The sequence below is a fragment of the Pelodiscus sinensis genome, chromosome 3 (genome assembly GCF_049634645.1).
Source record: "Pelodiscus sinensis isolate JC-2024 chromosome 3, ASM4963464v1, whole genome shotgun sequence".
Lineage (NCBI taxonomy): Eukaryota > Metazoa > Chordata > Testudines > Trionychidae > Pelodiscus > Pelodiscus sinensis.
In genome coordinates, this window is record NC_134713.1 from 30,044,475 (window position 1) to 30,064,548 (window position 20,074).

Here is a 20,074-nt window from a genome sequence, read left to right on the forward strand (position 1 = left end):
ATGGCAGAAATTGAAGGAGTCCAAAAAAAGACAGCAAAGACAAGATGGAGTACTGAACACTACTCATTCTCTTGAAATAGTTTTTTCTTCTGCTAAGTCTGGTGGTTAGGAAGTCCAGGCAAATACCAGCTCAAGTGAACTTGCTGCACTTATACCTAATGAAAAGAAGCAACCTTCTGTCACTGTGACTTCTGTAGATGCAGTCTCACCTCACTCCTCTGAAGACTTTGCTAGTGATGGCAATATAAACATATCCTTCACCAGTTATCCAGGTGAGTGGGACATGTCTTCTCAAGATCTCATTGCATATTGGACTGAGATGGGCTCACAGAAATGATAGAATCTATTCTAGGTGCCGACTTTTCATTGACAAAGCTGTATTTCACTAATGATCACTAACTGTAGCAGAGAATGTTCCTTCTCTTCTAATAAGGTTAAAAATGTCCTCCCCATCTACCAAAACTCAAGAACGCCTCAGTGCTTTGGCCCTCTTGAGAACCGAGAATGAAAGTGTCAGGTCTTTGAATTACAATGACATAATTCAGGTCTTTGAAACAGCTAATGCTAGGAAAACAAAATTGTTTGGAGAACTGAGTAGAATTAAATGTGTTAATTTTATGTAGAGATGATGACTTCATTTTTGCCCTTTGCCTCCCATTAGTCTTAGGCTCCTCAGAACTTTAATCTGGCTTCCACGCAATCAGACTTTTGGATAAGAACACTCCTTTACAACCTGGGCTAGGCGAGTTTCGTTTCGTTCACTGCTTGTTTACAAAAATGCTGTCACCTAAGGTGCACACGGCTCGTCATAGGCTCCCAAGCCACTTTGTTTGTGTGGTTTCTCTAGCGGCTGCTCTGCAGAAGAGCCTGGCTAGAAAAGGGGCCCTAGCGCTCAAATGATAGCGGTACGGTTGAAGCCCTAGTGAAAGCGACACCGACACGACTGGGCGGCTACCAAAACACCCGATCACTTTCCTTTCCTATCCCCCGCCCTCACCGCGTTTCCCTTTCCGAGCGTGTCCCCGGAGAGAGGCGGGGCCTTGGTCTGGCTCGGTTTCGTTTCTCCGGGGCTCTCAGTGCGGGATGCTGCCTCGGAGCTGGCTCGCCCGGCTCACGCTGCAGCTGCCCCACTCGCTTTCAGCCATGGCGGCGCCTCCCACGGGCTGCTGCCCCGCGCAAGCCCGGCCCTGCTTCGCAGTGGAAGAAGCCGGCTCGGACCTGCTCTATTTCACCCTCAGCAGCGAGGGCGCAGCCCGCGATCCAGGCGGCAAGGGGCCCCGCTGCTTTCTGCCTGCTCCGGGGCGATGCTATTCCCTCTGCGTCTCCGCCGCCCCTACAGTCCCAGCGGCCAGGCTGCACCGGCGCCTGCAGCAGAGCCTGCGGCAGGGGCTCTTCGGGAGGTGCCGGGTCCTGGGGCTCCTCTGCTACAGCAGCTCCCAGGGGGCGCAGGAGAAGGGCTTCCTCATCCAGGACCCGCAGGGAGGTCAGGAGACGGAGCGCGCCCTGGAGGAGCTGCTGCGGAACCAAGGCGAGCTGCCACCGCTCCTGGGCGTGTACGAGGCGGGCGAGCGGGGCGAGCTGTGGCAGTGCCTCTGGGCTCTGCGAGGGGCGGGGGGCAGAGAGCTGCTCCGCAGGGCCCGAGTAGTGGTCGCCGAGGAGCCGCCGCTGCACCCCGCAGTGCCCGGCCTTCGCCGCGCCGCCGTGTTCCACTCCCTGGAGGCTGCCCGGCGCGTGGTGGAGCAGGTAAGATGCGGGGCAGTAGCCGTGGCGCCGCGCAGAGGAGAATGAAGGAAGGAAGCTGTTTTAGGGAGGGAGCTCAGGCTGGCTGCAACTACTGAATTCCCAGGGGCTCTGCCCTCGTCCTTTCCCGCAGCAGTGTAAGCCCACTGCATATTGACACAGGTCTAAGTGAGGCGTTCAGATCATAATCTGTTTCCCTCTCTTAACTCTTGAGCCCTGGCGGGACTGCTCGGTGATTGGAGGTCGCCTCTGGGATCCTGCTTCCTACTTTCCCAGGGTCTTACTGGTGTAGAGGTGATGGGGCAGAATCAGAAAGAATGGACACCCAAGAGACCTTCTGTTGACTTCAGTGGACATTACTTCTGATCCATACTGGCCTACATGAGCTCAGGCACAGGCCCAAAGGCTGTTAAATCATATCACCTAACAATTTTCTTGAGTAGATCTCAATGTGCTTTACAAATGAGGCATGGGTGAGTATCTTCATTTTACAGAAGAGGAAACTGAGGCACAGAATAGTGAAGTGGCTAGCCCAAGGTCACCCAGCAGGCCAGTGGCAAAGTCCAGTCCAGCACTCTATCCAACAAGCCACACTTCCTTTTAAATACTTGAGTGTAATAACAAGTTACAGATACATAAACAGACTACCGTTAGAAAATAGTTAATGGAGTCCTATGTAAAGTGCTACTTTCATTGCCTTCCAAAAATCTTTTAGAGTAACTTAAGTAGTCCTCCCACCAGAGGCATTTGCTCCACCTTTCTTTATTATCTTCTTCCTTAAAAAGAAACAAACACATTTCTGTTTTCAAGAAGAGATGGAGCAAAGGTTGGGATTGTTCAAATCAAAGATTTTGATACTTGCCTGCCTTAAATTTATATTGTCCTATATCAAACAGTACCCTTTGATGTTAAATGTGGTCTTTTGAAAAATACCTGTTTGCTAGGTACTTGTTGAGTAATCAGTGTTATATTTATTACAGTGCACATCATTAATCCCTGAAGCCAAAGCTGTCCTTGATCTAGTGGATGAATGCCCCAAACATTTAAAAAAAGGAAATTTTCCTGTTATAGTTATTGAAGGACTGGATGCAACAGGTAGGTGCATAACATGAATACAGTAGCACAACTGAGTAATTATTAACATAATGTCTGATGTGACTTCTGTGCATGGTTAATACTCATGAAATGTTAAAAAAAATGACTTCAGATGTGGTTGGCAGAATCTAGAAGAGCAAGTGGCAAAGATAAAAATTCTCCCAGATTTGCATGTCAGATCTCAACTACAAAGCTATTTTTCACTATTGGAGCAAATTTCCTTCTAATGTCAGTGGAAGCGCATTCAGGTAGGCAAAACAGAATACTGGAAACAAGAACCAGTGTGCACAGTGCAGCTCTTGGTCCAGAAGTGAGCAATAATTTTTAATGGGAGGCCACTCCAAGATTTTGGTAAGTGGTCAAGGGCCACACTTCTGTGGCGGGAGTGTGTGGTCTGAGATGGTGAGTAGGGTGTAGAAGAGAGCTTGGGATAGAGGACTGGGTTGCAGGAAGAAGTATGGGGTCTGAGAGGGAGTTTGGGTGAAGGAGGGGGTTATGAGCTGGGGGAAATGGAATGCAGAGGGTTTGGTTGGTGATGTGGGACAGATAGTTGGGTGGGGGAGAGAGGGTGAGGTGCCAGAGGCAGGATCTGGCTGGGAGGCACTTACCTAGACAGCTCCCAGCCAGAAGCCCTGCAGGAACCCAAGACAAGTTCCCTGCCTGTTGGGATGCGAGAGAGGGGCTGCTCCACCTGGCTTCAGCACAAGGAGGGAGGGAGAGAGTGAGGAGGCTTCATTGACTGCCCATGCTTTCAGCAAAATTTCTCAGCTCATATTGGCCAGAAACTGTTGGCCAATTGGTTATCTCCTTCCTGCCCCGCTTGCAGAGCAATTAGCAGTCTGCTGTTTGAAGCTGCTGCAACTGCTCTGTAGTAAGGGTGCCGGCAAGGCTGGGCCACTAGCCACCTCTTGCCCAGTTTTGCCTTGGTCTCTTGAAGAAGAGGGAAATCACAGTATGCTTGGGCAACCAGAACAGCATCACATATGATTCTGAAGATCTGTGCCTTCTGCATTATCAGTTGTAAGAAGCCTCACTTAATAGAGGGTTCATGTAGCACTTTAGAGACTAACAAACAAATATATATAGTACCATGAGCTTTTGTGGGCAAAACCCACTTCCCTCAGATAAGTAGGATTACTCATTGGTTTTTTTAAGTTGCAGACTAACACAGCTACCCCTCTGGGACTTTTAAATAGAGGGGGAAATTCATCAAGGTGTTACTCCACTGAAGTGAACAGAATATCAAAAATTAATTCAGCAACATAGAAAGGAGCATAAACTTTGTCAAATTAAGTGTAATAATAAGGAAAGCAAAAAAGGAGCTTGAAGAACAGCTAGCCAAAAACTCAAAAAGTAACAGCAAAATGTTTTTTAAGTACATCAGAAGCAGGAAGCCAGCTAAGCAACCAGTGGGACCACTGGACAATCGAGATGCTAAAGGAGCACTCAAAGGGTATGTCTAGACTATAGGGTTTTGTCAACGGAAGTTTTGTCTACAGATACTGTCGACAAAACTTCTGTCGACATAGAGCGTCTAGACACATTCAGTTCTGTCGACAAAGCAAGCTGCTTTGTCGACAGAACCCTGTAGTCTAGACACAACCTTACAGGCAATAACACCTTCTGTCGACAGAATTCTGTCGACAGAAGGTGTTATGCCTCGTAAAATGAGGTTTACCAGCATCGAAAAAACTGCTGAGTTCTGTCGACGTTATGTCGACATAACTCAGCAGTAGTGTAGACGCTGGTATAGTTTTGTCGACAAAAGTCCACTTTTGTCGACAAAACTCAGTAGTCTAGACACACCCAAAGACGATAAGGTCATTATGGAGAAAGTACATTAATTCTTTGCCTCAGTTTTCATGGCTGAAGATGTTAGGGAGATTCCCAAACTGAGCCATCTTTTTAGGTGACAGATCTGAGGAATTGTCCCAGATTGAGGTGTCTTTAGAGGAGGTTTTGGAACAAATTGACAAACTTAACAGTAACAAGTTACTCAAGTAACAAGAACTCAAATGTGAAATTGCAGAGCTATGAACTGTGATTTATAACCTGTCATTTAAATCAGCTTCTGTACCTAACAACTGGAAGACAGCTAATGTAATGCCAATACAGCCGCTCTCTGAGTTAAGAACAAAATACGGACCAACACTTGAAGTGTTCGTAACTCGGATTCCATAGAGTTACATGGCGACCGCACTGTTCGTAAGCACAGATCGCTGTTCGTAACTCGGATCTGCATTTACGACCGCTTTGGTTGTAAGTGCGGATGGTCGTAAGTGGAGGTGGTCAGAACTCGGGGAGCGGCTGTATTTAAAAAGGTCTCTAGAGGCGATCCTGGCGATTACAGACTGGTAAGTCTAGTGTCAGTACCGGCCAAATTAGTTGAAACTATAGTTAGGAATAGAATTGTCAGACACATAGGTGAACATAAATTGTTGAGGAAAAGTCAACATGGATTTTGTACAGGGAAATCGTGCCTTACTAATCGAGTTCTTTGAGAGAGTCAACAAGTATGTGGACAATGGAATCCAGTAGATATAGTGTACTTAATATTTCCAGAAAGCCTTTGACAAGGTCCCTCACCAAAGGTTCTTATCTAAAGTTAGTTGTCATGGGATAACAGGGAAGGTCCTCTCATGGATTGATATCTGGTTAAAAGACAGGAAACAAAAGGTAGGAATAAATGGTAAATTTTCAGAATGGAGAGAGGTAACTAGTGGTGTCATCCCAGAGTCCACATTTGGACCAATCCTATTTAACCTATTTATAAATGATTTGGAGAAAGGGATAAACAGTGACGTGGCAAAATTTGCAGACAATACTAAACTGCTTGAGATAGTTAAGACTAAATCAAACAGAGAAGAGCTTCAAAAGGATCTCACAAAACTAGGTTTTTGGGCAACAAAATGGCAAATGAATTTTAATATTGATAAATGCAAAGTAATGCACATTGGAAAAAATAATCCCAACTACACATGTAACATGATGGGGACTAATTTATCTATAACCACTCAAGAGAGATATTGGAGCCATTGTGGCCAAACTTACTGATCCTCTGTGCTGCATATGACTGTCATGGCTCCGCTCCTTCCCCACTCTGACATGATAAATGCAGAAGTGGGGGTCAGCAAGTGTACCCCAAAGCCTTATCTACCAGGCTTTGGTATAAAACTTCCCCCAAGATCTTAAAAACCTAGATCTTGGGAATAAAACTTCCGCTGCCACCACCCAAATGTTGATAAAGAAATCAGGGGAAAGATCATTTGGGAAATCTTACCCCTAAAATAAAAATCAAGGCACACAATTAACCACTGCCAGGTTAATAAAAAGAAAAGAAAGAACTTTTATTATTACAACAATATTCCTGTTGCAAACATAATGACTAGATAGGGAGGTAACAAAATATACTCATGGAGAAACTCCATGGGCCTAGAACTTAGTTACAAAGAAAAGCCAAAACATCTTTTAAACAGTGCCAGATCTCAGATCCCATACCCAATCCTTAAAACAATAAAACCTAACGAAACTGCCTAAACTTTACCCTACTTACAGAAAATGAAGAATGGTGTCTTGGAGAGAGAGAGAGACATGCTTGTCCCTCTCTGTAGTTGCAGAGAACTCTCAGAGAGACAAAAGGGAGAAAAGAAAAAACCCAAATTCCTTTGTCCCAGTTTGAAAAGTCCCACCTACATTCCTATTGGTCACTCCACCTGGCTAGGTGTAGTTAACCCCTTAATCCCCAGGCTGCTGGCTAACCCTCATAATCATGACAATGACAATCTTCGGAAGTTTGAAAGCTGAGATGCGCCTGCCAGGAGTTGGGGCTTCAGTATCGTAAGGTGCCCAACAGGGCTTGAAGCTTCAGCCTGACTACTGCTGAAACCTGAAGCCGTGGCAGGCGCACCACCGGGGCAGAAGTCCCTACCACATCATCCCACTGCAAAGCAGAGGTTCTTAGGTCCCTTCCCAGTCTGGTATATGGAGAATAGAGGGAGGGAGACATGGAAGGCACTATAAGCTTCACTTGAATGGTAAAAGAGCCACAGTATAGCTTTTGAGCCAGAGTTTGGACACCCCTGCCCTATAACAACCTAGTCAAGATACGTAGTAAGATATAGATACATATATCAAAATATATTTTCCAGCTTAAATGCTAAGTACTTTTTCTGCATTTTTTTAAATTAAAGCTAGTTGTTATCATGTGCCATAGTAGAAGATTTTTCATCTGTTTATGTTAACTACAGGCAAAACCACTGTAACCCAGTCCGTCAAGGACTCATTGAAGGCACTTCTGTTAAGATCACCACCAGCTTGTATCAGCCAGTGGAGGAAGACTTTTGATGATGAACCAACACTCATCAGGAGGGCATTTTATGCTCTGGGCAACTACATTGTTGCTTCAGAAATAGCAAAAGCATCGACTGAGTCACCTGTGATTGTAGACAGGTTTGTAAATAAATATTTTCTAGCCTTGCTTGTTGGTATGGACATTTTATTTATGTATGTATTTCTTCTTAAATCTGGTTGATGTTTTATGTGTATAGTAAAAGGAAAACTGATTGTTTTGTATTGCGTTTAGACAGGCAAATTATGATATTTGTAGGCCATCAGATGCAGGAGAAATGCAGAAAACAGCAATAGGATCTTTATATTGTCTTTATTGACCTGTCTAAAGCATTTGACACCAACAGCAGACTTGGGCTCTGGAAATTATTACATAAGCTTTGTTGTCCACGTTTGAAAAAGTCTGTATATATGGTGTTCTGTCGGACCCATTTTCTATTGCTACAGGTATTACACAGGATTGTGTAAATGGCATGCTCTTGGTTAATTTCTTGTGTGTATCCGTGCTCAGTGATGCTATTGAAGACCCAAATGCTGGTATCGGGATACATTTCCAATCTGGAAAAGTATTTAATCTGGCCAGACCACGGATATTACTGAACCAGAAAGTCTCAGCTGGGCAGGTTCAGAATCATAGCCCAGCCCCAGTGGTGCCAGCACGTCGGAGAGCATAGCCCTAGCCAGGGCTGGCAGCAAGGAGTGCAGCCCCAGCCAGGGCTGGAGGTAGTGGCCAGGAATGCAGCCCTAGTTGGTGCTGTGAGAAGCTCAGCCTCAGTCAGGTCTGGTACAGGAAAGAGCTGGAGTCAGCTGGGCACTCAGCCCAGACCGATGCCATGGTGCGGGGCAGCCACTTCTGGGGATGGAGACAGTGGGGCCAGGCCCTGTCTGGGGCTGGCATGGGGGTGGGGCGGCTGGAAGCAGCAGCAAGTGGCAGGGAGCACAGCCTCACCTGGAAACAGAGCCTATTGCAGAGTAAGGAGCCTTGACCTCCACTGGTCCAGTAAACTCCATTGTTCAGGACCACTCAAGTCCCGAGGGTGCCCGGCAAGGGAGGTCTGACTTGTATAATATAGTTTGAATCTTTATGGACTATAGTCCTTCCCCAGAATTAACAAAAACACAAACAATAAAAGGATCAATGCCAGCACTAGGGCTAAATAACAGAGTAAACAAGGAAAGTAGAAGCAAAAAGACATCCTTGAAAAACTGGATGTCAAATTCTACTGAGGAAAGTAGACAGAATAAACTCTGGCAAATAGAGTATAAAAGTATAATTAAGCAATTGAAAAATAATTTGAAAAGCAACTAGTAAAAGACACAAAAACTAGCAATGATTTTTTTTAAGTACTGTCCCTTAGAAGTCAGAACCTGTCAAACCATCAGAGGGATGACCAGACAATTGAGGTGCAAAGGAAGCACTCACAGAAGACAAGACCATTGCAGAGAAACTAAATTCTTTGCATTGGTTTTCATTGCAGAGGATGTGGGGAGACTCCCACACTTAAACCATTTTTGTAAAGTGACATATCTGAAGAACTGTCCCAGATTGAGTTCTCAATAGTCAAGGTTTTGGAACAAATTGATAAATTAAATAGTAGTAAATCACCAGAACCAGATGGTATTCACCAGAGTTCTGAAAGAACTCAAACATGTATCTGTAAAATTACCAAATGTTATACGTAACCTATCATTTAAATCTGCCTCTGTAATCAGATGATTTGAGGATATCTGATTTAATGTGGATTTTTGAAAAAGGCTCTAAAGGTAATCCTGACAATTACAAGTCAGTAAGCCTAACATGAGTATCAGGCAAAATGGTCGAAAATACAGTAAAGAACAGAATTATCATATGCAGAGATGAACATGAATGACGGGGAAGAGTCAACACAGCTATTATAAAGACAAATCATGCCATGCCAATCTACTAGAATTCTTTGAGAATATCAGTAAATATGTGGATGAGAGAGATCCAGGTGATGTGTGTGGACTTTCAAAAAGCCTTTGACCAGGTTCTTCACCAAAGGCTCTTAAGCAGAGAAAGGAGTCAGGATAAGAAGGAAGAGCCTCTCATTGATCAGTAATTGATTAAAAGATAGAAAACAAAGGGTAAGAATAAACAGCCAGTTTTCACTGTTGAGAGAGGTGAACAGTGAGGTCTGCTAAGGATTGGTAGTGGGACCAGTGCTGTTCAACATATTCATAAGTGATCTAGAAAAGGGGTTAAATAAATGGCAAAATTTGCAGATGTTAAAAATTACTCAAGAGGGTTCAATGCAAAACTTATTGCAAAGAATTACAAAGGGATCTCACAAAACAGGACAAGAAAATGGCAGATGAAATTCAATATTAATACATGCAAAGAAACACACACGGGAAAGCGTAATCCTAACTATACATACAGAATGATGGGCATATAAATTAGCTGCTAGCACTCAATTAAGAGATCTTTGAGTCATTGTGGATAGTTCTCTGAAAACAGTTAAAAAAGCTAGTATTAGGAACTATTAGGAAAGGGATAGATAGTAAGGCAGAAAATATCATAATGTCACTATATAAATCCACGATATGCCTATGCCTTGAATATATCATGCAGTTCTAGTTGTCAGATCTGAAAAAGATATTAAAATTGGAAGAAGTACAGAACAGGGCAACAAAATTATTAGGGTATGGAACAGCTTCCATATGATGGGAGATTAAATAGAAGGGGAGTGTTCAGCATGTAAAGGAAACAGTGAGGTGGCATATGATAGAGGGGTCATATGATTTTTACATATCATACAAATAATGAATGATATGTAGAAAGTGAATAGGGGAGTGTTAGTTACCTCTTCATATAACACAAGAATCAGGGGTGACCCAATGAAATTAATAGGCTGCAGATTTAAAACAAACAGAAGGAAGTCACAGTCAACCTGTAGATGTCATTGATAGGGATTGTTGTAAAGGCAAAAAGCATAACTGGGTTCAGACAAGAATCAAATAAATTCATAGGGAATAGGTAAATCCATAGCTATTAGCCAATTCAGCAGTGTAACCTCATGCTCTGAGTGTCCCCAAGCCTCTGAGGGTACGTCTAGACTCCAGGCTTCTGTCGACAGAAGTTTTGTCGACAGATACTGTCGACAAAACTTCTGTCGACAAAGCACGTCCAGACTACATTGAGTTCTGTCAACAAAGCAAGCTGCTTTTGTCGACATGGTAGTCTGGACGCAAAGGACAGTTTCCATTCAATAACACCTTCTGTTGACAGAAACTCTGTCGACAGAAGGTGTTTTGCCTTGTAAAATGAGGTATACCAGTGTCGACAAAACTGCTGAGTTCTGTCGACGTTATGTCGACAGAACTCAGCGGTAGTGTAGACGCTGGTATAGTTTTGTCGACAAAAGTCCACTTTTGTCGACAAAACTCGGTAGTCTAGACACACCCTGACTGGCAGAAGCTGGATAACAGGAGATGGGTAACTTGAATATTTTCTCTGTTCTGTTCACTCCTTCTGAAGCATCTGGCAACAGACACAGTCAGAAGACAGGATACTAGACTAGATGGACCATTGGTCAAACCCAGTATGGCCATTCTTGTGTTCTTATGAAATGACTTTAAAACACACTTAGATGTATAGAGATGAAAAGGTAGTATAGTTGGAGAGGAGTCTTCTAAATCCCCAAATCTGTCCAATATGCTAGTTTATTAGCATAATGAAGAAAGCTTAGTTCTCCTGTTAAAAATATGTATACTCTTTTCATTACTCTCTCACTTAAACTTTCTTCCGTGTTTCATTTCATGGGTCTTTATATTGCAGTTTATTTGCTGCAGTGGTTTGCTGTTCATTTCTTTCTGCTTAGGGTTTTTCTTTTCTTACTTTATATCAGTAATTAAGATCCAGATTTTTCAGTGAGCTCATCTCCCATCTAAGAACCAAAATAAGTGCTTAGATTTTCAAAGAAGCTCAGCAACTAATTAGAAAACCTGGCCATAAGTGTCTCAGGATGTGTCTAGACTACAGAGTTTTGTCAACAAAAGTGGACAAAACTATACCTGCATCTACACTGCCGCTGAGTTCTGTCGACATAACGTTGACAGAACTCAGCAGTTTTGTCGGCTGTACACCTCCTTCTACAAGGAATAATGCCTTTTTTCGACAGAGTTTTGTCGACAGAAGGCTTTATTACATCTGCACTGTCCTTTGCATCTACACTGTCATGTTGACAAAGTGGCTTGCTTTGTCGACAGAACTGGATGTAGACTTTGTCGACAGTATCTGTTGACAAAACTTCTGTCGACAAAAGTCTGTAGTCGAGACGTACCCTCAGTGTGAACTGCTGGGTGTTGATCATTTGAAAATCTGGTTCTGAGCGCTTCCAAAAATCAGGCCCCGAGGGTCTATTTTAGATGTGCTCAGCACACACAACTGGAAAGTGTAGTTATTTAGCCACTCTGAAAATAAGACTTAATCTGTATTTTTTTTTTGGCTTTTGCTTATATATCTTCATATTTTCCTTCCCATTTCATGACATGGGTGAGCTTGTGTATTTTTATTAATGAAGGAGACATAGATGTGAGTTGAGATACCCAACCCATCCAACTGATCTGTTACCTGAATAAAATGCATTAATAGTTATTTGGTGTCCTAATGGAAGCAGCTGTCCAACAAAACTTCCTAATGGAGGGAAACACTTATGTAAAATATATTCATGATCTTTAATAAAGCTTCCTTCTGTGTACATACTTTTATATGTGGTTGAACACTGTACTGCACATTCCCTACCAAATTTGTTGTATCACCTACACTTTAATCAGGATGATTAGTATCAGCAAATAGGTATTTAGATTTGGAAAAATAGAAGTCAGTGTTTCGGATTTTGGTCTGGCTCAGAAAATTGAAATTTGTTGTTTTGGTTTTTTTGTGTGCAAGTTTGGATTTTATTGGAAATAGAGAACCTTTTGGCTAATACATAGCTGTTTTCTAATGCCTTACTTAACAGTAACAAATAATTAGACATTTTGTTTTATTTATTACTTTGATAAATTATTTATGGGTATAGAATCTTCATGGTCCTCCATGCATTGTGACTGTGTATTAATCTAGCATTATGAAAAGCTGCTGGTTTCTTTTATGTAAGTAGTACCTGCCTATAGGAACATTTGACATGTTCATGTATTTTTTTTAAATGATCAGGTATGCATTCCATTCCTAAATATTTTCCTGACAGGTATTGGCACAGCACAGCTGCCTATGCAATTGCCACTGAAATAAGTGGGAAAGTGAAAAATCTTCCTCCAGCTCACCATCAAGTGTATCAGTGGCCAGAGGACCTGCTCAAACCTGATCTTATCCTGCTGTTGACAGTTAGTCCTGAGGAGCGAATCCGGAGATTGCAAGGACGAGGGCTAGAGAAAACAGAAGAGGAAACCGAGTTAGAAGCTAACAGTTTGTTTCGCCAAAAGTAAGTCTTAATAATGAATAAGACCAGAGATGGAATCTTCACCCTATTAAAATCATTAGCAAAACTCCCATTTATGGCAGTGGGGCTAGGATTTCCATATGCCTAGACTGTCCTGTTTCACAAGCAATGCTGACCGACAATGGTATAGGCTGCCAGTTTGAGTGACTGGATGTGCTGAAAGGCCTTAGGGGAATAACTTCCTTACTCCCCCAAGTTGAAAGTTAAGGTAGAGTGTTGGGCCATTTCTAGTAATTACTCTCATTGCTATTCAGCCGTGGGATTGTTGACAGCTACAAGCAGCCAGAGCCTTAGGTTTAGAGCTCACATGAGAGAGACTGCATTTTCAGTATCATCACATTGTGTTGCATTAACAGAGTAACTATGAATATTTAGAAGTATTTCTTAAGGTTGAAAACTCATTATGCACTATAGAATTTAGCTTAAGCTGTTTTTTTTTAATTCCATGAGTGTATGAGGTTGACCGTTTTCATAAGAAAGCTGTAGAACATCCCAGAAGTTAATTATCTCATTTGGGGGAGTTAAGCTACACTTTATAAATGTAAAATTGACCTTGACAAGGATGTAGTATGAGACAGTACAAATTTCACTGGTTTTGCCAAATTGTAAAAATGGTGTTTTATGCTCCATTAATTACACATAATCATGAACTAATAAAAAACCTCAGGAAGGAGAATCCAAACACTACAAGGAAAATATAAGGCTGGCAGATGCATTTTTCCATCCCATCATGCAATATCTAATTAGACTTTTTTTGGTTAACTATCTTACATACTTAATTATCTGTGCCAAAGACTAGCCTATTGGCGTGGTTTTAGATCATCTTTTCTCTTGGGGGGAGAAATAAGTTATTCATAAAACAGAGTTCTGTAGATGTTCCTCCAAAGGATTTCACCGTGGTGGATTGGAAAGAAGACGACATCTTAAATATCACTTTGATATCCGAACATCTGTTCAAGACTCTGGGTATCTACATGGAGTCGTGTCACTCTCCAGGACACTTTTCACGTTAGCACAATAGTTTCCTTTTCAGCATGTCTGCCACTAGCTTTTTAGCAGTATGATGCCATTTGTCCTTCCCTCTATTATGCCTTTGGCTGTCATTTCCTCACTACAAAACCAACTTTGGAATCCTGCTCTTTTGGTCATTTAGGAAGAAGCCCGAGTGGGGTTGAAATGCATGTTTTGTTGTTGTGCATTATGGCACTCTGCAATACATTTAATTCTGGGCTTCATGCTAGAATTTTTGTGCAGCCAGTGCATTTTCAGTCAGATACACCTTTTCATTCCATAGCAGCTTGTAGATATGAATGTATCACCTGCTCTATTTTTATTTACTATTTTTTTTTAAACAGGGTTGAAGAATCATACAAAAGGATGGAAAACCCTGGATGCCAGGAGGTTGATGCCAGCTCCTCCAGGGAAGAGGTTCTGAGAACTGTTTTGCACCTAATTAAAAAACACTGTGGTTCATTATAGCTGTTTATGTGTGGCAGCATTTACAGTGAATTGCTTATGTTTCCTCTGTTTTTCTCACCTAGAAATGCACTGCATTCAGCTCTTTTCCATCCAAATAAGCTGGTTCAAACAGAAGAATCCTTTCTTTCCTCTATCCAGTCTAAATGATGTTTTTATACTAACTCATTACTGCGTAATATACTTTGTACATAGGGCAGAACACAACTCTCATGCTTCCACCATTTCTGGTGCATCCACCAGCAAATCATTAGGACCAGTTATATGAGAAGGTAATTGGAAAGTGCTGGCATTTCTAGCAATTGTATTCTGTCACTACATAGAGAACCTGATCCTGCATTCCTTGCGTACCCAAGCTCCAGGTGACTTCAGTGTGCATTTTGGGTGTTCATAGTGATACCGAATCAAGTGGAGGATCTGAAACATGGCCAAGCAGTAAAGCTATTAAATCCAACATTCAGAAACCTGGAAATCACAGTCCCAGGATTGGTTACCAAACTAGGCATTTGGATATTAGAGTGACAGGCATTCTGAAGAAGTGTGAAATAAATGAGGGCCTGGTTTTCCTCAAGTGCTGAGTACCAGCAGCTTCTGTTGAAGTCAGTGGAAGCTCTGAGTGCTCAGCCTTCAGTACCAGACTCTGAAATATCAGGCCTTGAGTAAATAAATTCAAATATTTCAATATATACAAAGGAAAGATCTGAAATGCAGGTCCAACTATTTAAATGAGAGGCAGATGGAAGGAAAGCAGAGTCTACATACTGCCACATTAGAAACAGGGACCTGAAAGGAAATCAAAATAGAAAACATTTTGTAAATAATAAACAGAATATTTTTCTACACAGACTTTTTCCCAACTATTGTTAATCCCTTAATGTGTTGTTCTGGCCTTTTGATAGAATTAAAGCAGAAAGACATGGAGAATCTGCTTGTAACATTCATCTTTAGTCATTTTGTCAGCACTTTATCAGTACAGGCAGTCCCCGGGTTACGTATGATAGGGACTGTAGGTTTGTTCTTAAGTTGAATTTATATGTAAGTCAGAACTGGTACATATTGTAGGGGAAACTCTAGCCAAACATTTCTCCAGAGCTCAGTTTTATTCTCCCACACCTCACTTCCTTCAGTCCTTTATTCTCAAGCTGAGGTGTCTGCTGAGAAAAGCCACTCCACGTCTCCCTGGTCTGCTGGGGGGGGGGGGGGGGGGGGGGGCGCTAGCTTCGTGTCTCCCTGGTCTACTGTGGGGAAGCAGCTAGTGCGGGGTTGCCTCACCCCGTTTGTAAGTAGGGATCCGATGTAAGTCGGATCCATGTAACCCGGGGACTGCCTGTACTGAAGTTTTTTTTCATATGTTTTATGCAGAGGCAGTTGGATTCCACCTCTCTCCTGCAAAGACTTATGCATAGGCTCAACTTTATGCACATAGCTATTCATGTTGGGACTGCTCACAAAGTATAAAGCTAAACATGTATGTAAATCTTTGCAGGATCAGGGCCTAACTGAAAATCAAGATAGAAACCTAAATTAAAAGGCACTTTATTTCTAATCTTGTTTATATATAATTTCCTTTATTAAATAGAGCAATTGCTCTATAAATACTTATTGAAAATAAATGTTCTAAAAATGTGCACTTGAGTATGATTGAATATGGTATTTCCCTCCATCACAACAAGACACGTGTGCAAGGGAGAAAAGTATTATAGTATAAAACCATCCAAATACGTTTTTATTTAGTTAATTTACATTTTGTTTGATTTACATATTATTTATTACTTATACTATACAAGTGCCTGGTGGCATTCCACACACACATTGAATACAAACTCACAATTAGGATGATACATTTGTTTTAGGCGATATCTGAAGCATTCAGATAATCGGTTTTGGATAAAGGAATTTCAAATGTAGACAGCCTAGCCAAATTTGGATAATCTAAGGTTGGATAGCTGGGGTATACTTGAACTTTAGTTTTCAGATTCTTCCTTCTTCCTTCCCTACCGAATGCTCTTCCCATGGAATTCAAGTACTCCTTAGTAAGGTGAAGCTCCAGGCTGGCTGGCTGGTTTTTGGCCTGTATTGATAAGGTGGGTAATGTAGCAAATAAGATCTGAGCTATACACACAAGTTATAACAAATATGGACTATTCATATTCCTTAGAGCTAATGTACTCATGATACAGCGCTGGCAGTACAATAACACAAGATTGTTCAAGCTAATATGTTCCCTCTTTTCTCTGTACTTTGATTGAATTAAAGCTCTGTAGGCAGTATTGCACATGGTTCATCCAGATTATTAAAGATAGTAATACAGATACCTGATCACTATTGATGATTATTCATGATTCTGTAACCTCTTTATTACAAAGATCCCAAAGCACTTTACAAATATTGATTATATCTTACAGACATCCCTGTAAGGTGGGTGAGAGAAGTATAAGGATTAGGGATATCATAGTGTAGTCCAATGCGCAATTAACTGATAAACCTGAGTTTATCGACTACACGCATTCCTTTCCCCCCTACCCCCGCTGTCTCTGTATCAGCAGGGGTGGCACATGTGGGAAGCCAGTTTTCAAACCAGTTCCCTGCGTGTATCGACTCACGCAAGCTGCTTGCCTCCCCCATTGCGCTGCTGCCTCTCTATCAGAAGCAGCAGCATATGTGGGGGGTCAGGGGAGGCTGCTTCATCCGCAGTGGGCCCAGTCTCGCCACAGACAGAGGCTGCTCCATGGGATGCTGGTGCAGATCCTGTCCACAGGGAGCTTGGACCCCCCACGGACAAGGGCTAGTCCTGCCATGCACTGCAGAGGCTACAGTGCAGGGTGGCAGGCATGAGCAGGTCTGCTCGGAAAGCTTGTTTTTAAACCGGCTCCCCTCAAAGACTGGCTCCCGCCTGCCATCCCGCTGCTGCCTCTGAAACAGGGTGATGAGGGGCTCCCTGGGAATGGGTCCAGGAGTACACTGGCTACAGGCCCCACCCCTGGGGACTATCAAATAGTCATGTACCTGATAATATTTGATGCAGTTACATGATTATTCAATTAACTATCTACATCCCTAATAAGGATGCTTCTTTAGCAGCCGCTGAAATGTAGCCACTTCAGGAATGGAAACAGTAGAACTGCACAGCAATTTAGAGTAGGAAGTGAAGAATATCAAATCCTCTAATAGTGATAGAAATGTAGCTGTGTTAGTCTGGTGTAGCTGAAACAAAATACAGGACTATGTAGCACTTTAAAGACTAATAAGATGGTTTATTAGGTGATGAGCTTTCGTGGGCCAGACCCACTTCCTCAGATCAAATAGTGGAAGAAAATAGTCACAACCATATATACCAAAGGATACAGTTAAAAAAATGAACACATATGAAAAGGACAAATGAAATTTCAGAACAGAAAGGGGGGGGGAAGGGGCAAGGTAAGTATCTGTGAGCTAATGGTATTAGAGGTGATAATTGGGGAGGCTATCTTTGTAATGGGTATGATATCCAGAGTCTTTGTTAAGACCCCCGCGTAGAGTGTCGAATTTTAGCATGAATGACAGTTCAGAGGATTCCCTTTCAAGTGCAGATTTAAAAGGCTTCTGAAGCAGGATGCAGGTAATTAAGTCATTGAGACAGTGTCCTTTCTGGTTGAAATGGCAAGAAACTGTTTTTTCTTTGTGATCCCATCTAATATCTGTTTTGTGGGCATTGATCCTTTAGCGAAGTGTCTGAGACGTTTGTCCAATGTACAAAGCATATGGACACTTTCGGCACATGATAGCATAAATTATATGTCTGGATGCGCAGAAATATGTGTTCTTGATCTTATAACTCATTTGGTTAGGTTCAGTAATGGATTTGATTTGTCCTTTTCATATGTGTTCATTTTTTTAACTGTATCCTTTGGTATATATGGTTGTGACTATTTTCTTCCACTATTTGATCTGAGGAAGTGGGTCTGGCTCACGAAAGCTCATCATCTAATAAACCATCTTGTTAGTCTTTAAAGTGCTACATAGTCCTGTATTTTGTTTCAAATCCTGTAATGGCTGCAGGTTTGGCAAATGGTACGTTTACCTCAATTGGAATTTGACCAGGTCACAGAGCTCAGCCACCCCATCTTACAAAAAGTGCCAGGAGAAATTAATGATGCCTGGAGGCCTCAGAGCCCAAGCTGTGACACCTACAGTCCTACAGACTAAGTCAGTTGAGAGGGGCCAGCTCCAGGTGTTTTACTGCAATATACATATATACCAAAGAGTTCAGGAGTTTGATTTCATACTGCAAGAATGCCATGTATGACTACATTCTGCAAGGTACTGAGTACTCCAGAAAAAGTCATGTCTGCACTGCAATTGCGTTTTTTTGATTTTTTTTTTGAAAGAACAGAGGGTTTTTCCCGACATTGTTTAACCTCTTTCTGCAAGGAAGAAGCCTTTTTTCCAAAAGAGCTCTTTCAGAAAAAGTCACGTGTGGCTTAGGAAGAGGGAGTTCTTTTGCAAGAAGAGGAAAGAGGAAAAAGGACAGGTCCCCTGGTGGCCACTCCGTCCATAATAATCACAGCTTAAATGTGAGATAGCGTCCATTCAGTGTGGACATTATTTAAAAAAAAAACAAAACAGATCACTCTTTGGATGTGCTTTGGAAGGGTGGATACTTTCTTTCAGAAGAAGATTTTTCGGAAGAAGCCTGCATTCTAGATGTAGCCTGAGTATGTATGGGGACCACCCAAGTCACAAGTGGAGGCACCGGCAGTTGTGAATTCCTTTAGGATTAAGGGACCACAGCAGAGGGTTGGAAACAGGATTACCATCTATCCAACCTCACCACTGGGTTGCTCAGGATCTCCTTTAATATAATGAACATCAGACACACAGGTAAATGTTGCATCTCCCTCAGCCTTTGTTTGGGTAGGCTAAACAATCCATGTTGTTTGAGTCTCCTCTTATATGTTTCCATTCCTCTGATCATCCTAGTAACCCCTCTTTGCCCCTGTTTCAGTGTGATTCATTTTAAACATGGGGCAAACGGGGGAGCTCTGACTATGCATCAATCTAATTAAAATCTCTGTGACCATTTGAGTTTTCTCACTCTTGATAGTTCATGTTTGGTTTCTTTACTGGACTTAAGCATATAACTGTCCCATGTCATGCCACATATATGACTATCCCCCAATAATGTAATTTATGTGACAGGCATTAAACAGGCATGAATCATATATGTAATGTTATGTTTTAAGAGCTTTGTTTTATTGTGCATGTAACAGTAATAAGTTGAAAATATGCTATTTTAGGGAAAGAAGGGTCACGTACATTTCTGCCATTAGTCAGCAACTGTGTAACCCTTCTATCAGGTGGAGTTGGCAACAACAAGGGCCAGAGTCAATAGCTAATTGTTCTTTTAAAAAATATAAAACAGAGCCATCTCAACCCCCCACCTAGAATCTGGGAAAATTAAACGCCACCCCAAGAGGCAGTACTTTGCCACTCACAAGCACTGAATGGCTGCGTCTAGACTGGCATGATTTTGCTGAAATACTTTTAACGGAAAAGTTTTTCCATTAAAAGTATTTCTGCAAAAGCGTGTCTAGATTGGCAAGTGCCTTTACACAAAGATTTGCTTTTGCGCAAAAGCATCCATGGCCAGTCTAGACACGATTTTGCGCAAAAAAGCCCCGATCGCCATTTTAGCCATTGGGGCTTTTTTGTGCAAAACAGTTCTTCCCTGTCTACACTGGCCATCTTGCACAAGTATTCTTGCACAAGAGGGCTTTTTCCCGAGTGGGAGCGTGACAGTATTTGCGCAAGAAGCACTGATTTTGTACATTACAAAGTCAGTGCTCTTGTGCAAATTCAAGCAGCCAGTGTAGAAAGCTGGCAAGCTTTTGCGCAAAAGCGACGGCTTTTGTGCAAAATCTTGCGTCTAGACGCACCCAAAATGTGCAGAGCAAAGAAAACTTATATTAAAAAGG

At 42.2% G+C, this 20,074-nt stretch overlaps 1 protein-coding gene across 1 annotated transcript; it reads left to right on the plus strand.

Moving 5' to 3' along the window:
- The first annotated feature begins 1,012 nt into the window (after positions 1-1,012).
- Positions 1,013-15,750, plus strand: CMPK2 (cytidine/uridine monophosphate kinase 2). Its single transcript, XM_014568555.3, has 5 exons — positions 1,013-1,743; positions 2,721-2,835; positions 7,083-7,284; positions 12,393-12,626; positions 14,000-15,750. Exons 1-5 carry the CDS (start codon positions 1,084-1,086, stop codon positions 14,121-14,123), a joined length of 1,335 nt encoding a protein of 444 aa, XP_014424041.2. The 5' UTR covers positions 1,013-1,083; the 3' UTR covers positions 14,124-15,750.
- Positions 15,751-20,074: the final 4,324 nt, after the last annotated feature.

Coding starts and splice junctions, on each gene's coding strand:
- CMPK2 (XM_014568555.3), top strand. CDS start 1,084: ATGCTGCCTCGGAGCTGGCTCGCCCGGCTCACGCTGCAGCTGCCCCAC. Junction 2,836..7,082: donor TGAAGGACTGGATGCAACAG/GTAGGTGCATAA, acceptor TGTTAACTACAG/GCAAAACCACTGTAACCCAG. Junction 12,627..13,999: donor AACAGTTTGTTTCGCCAAAA/GTAAGTCTTAAT, acceptor TTTTTTAAACAG/GGTTGAAGAATCATACAAAA.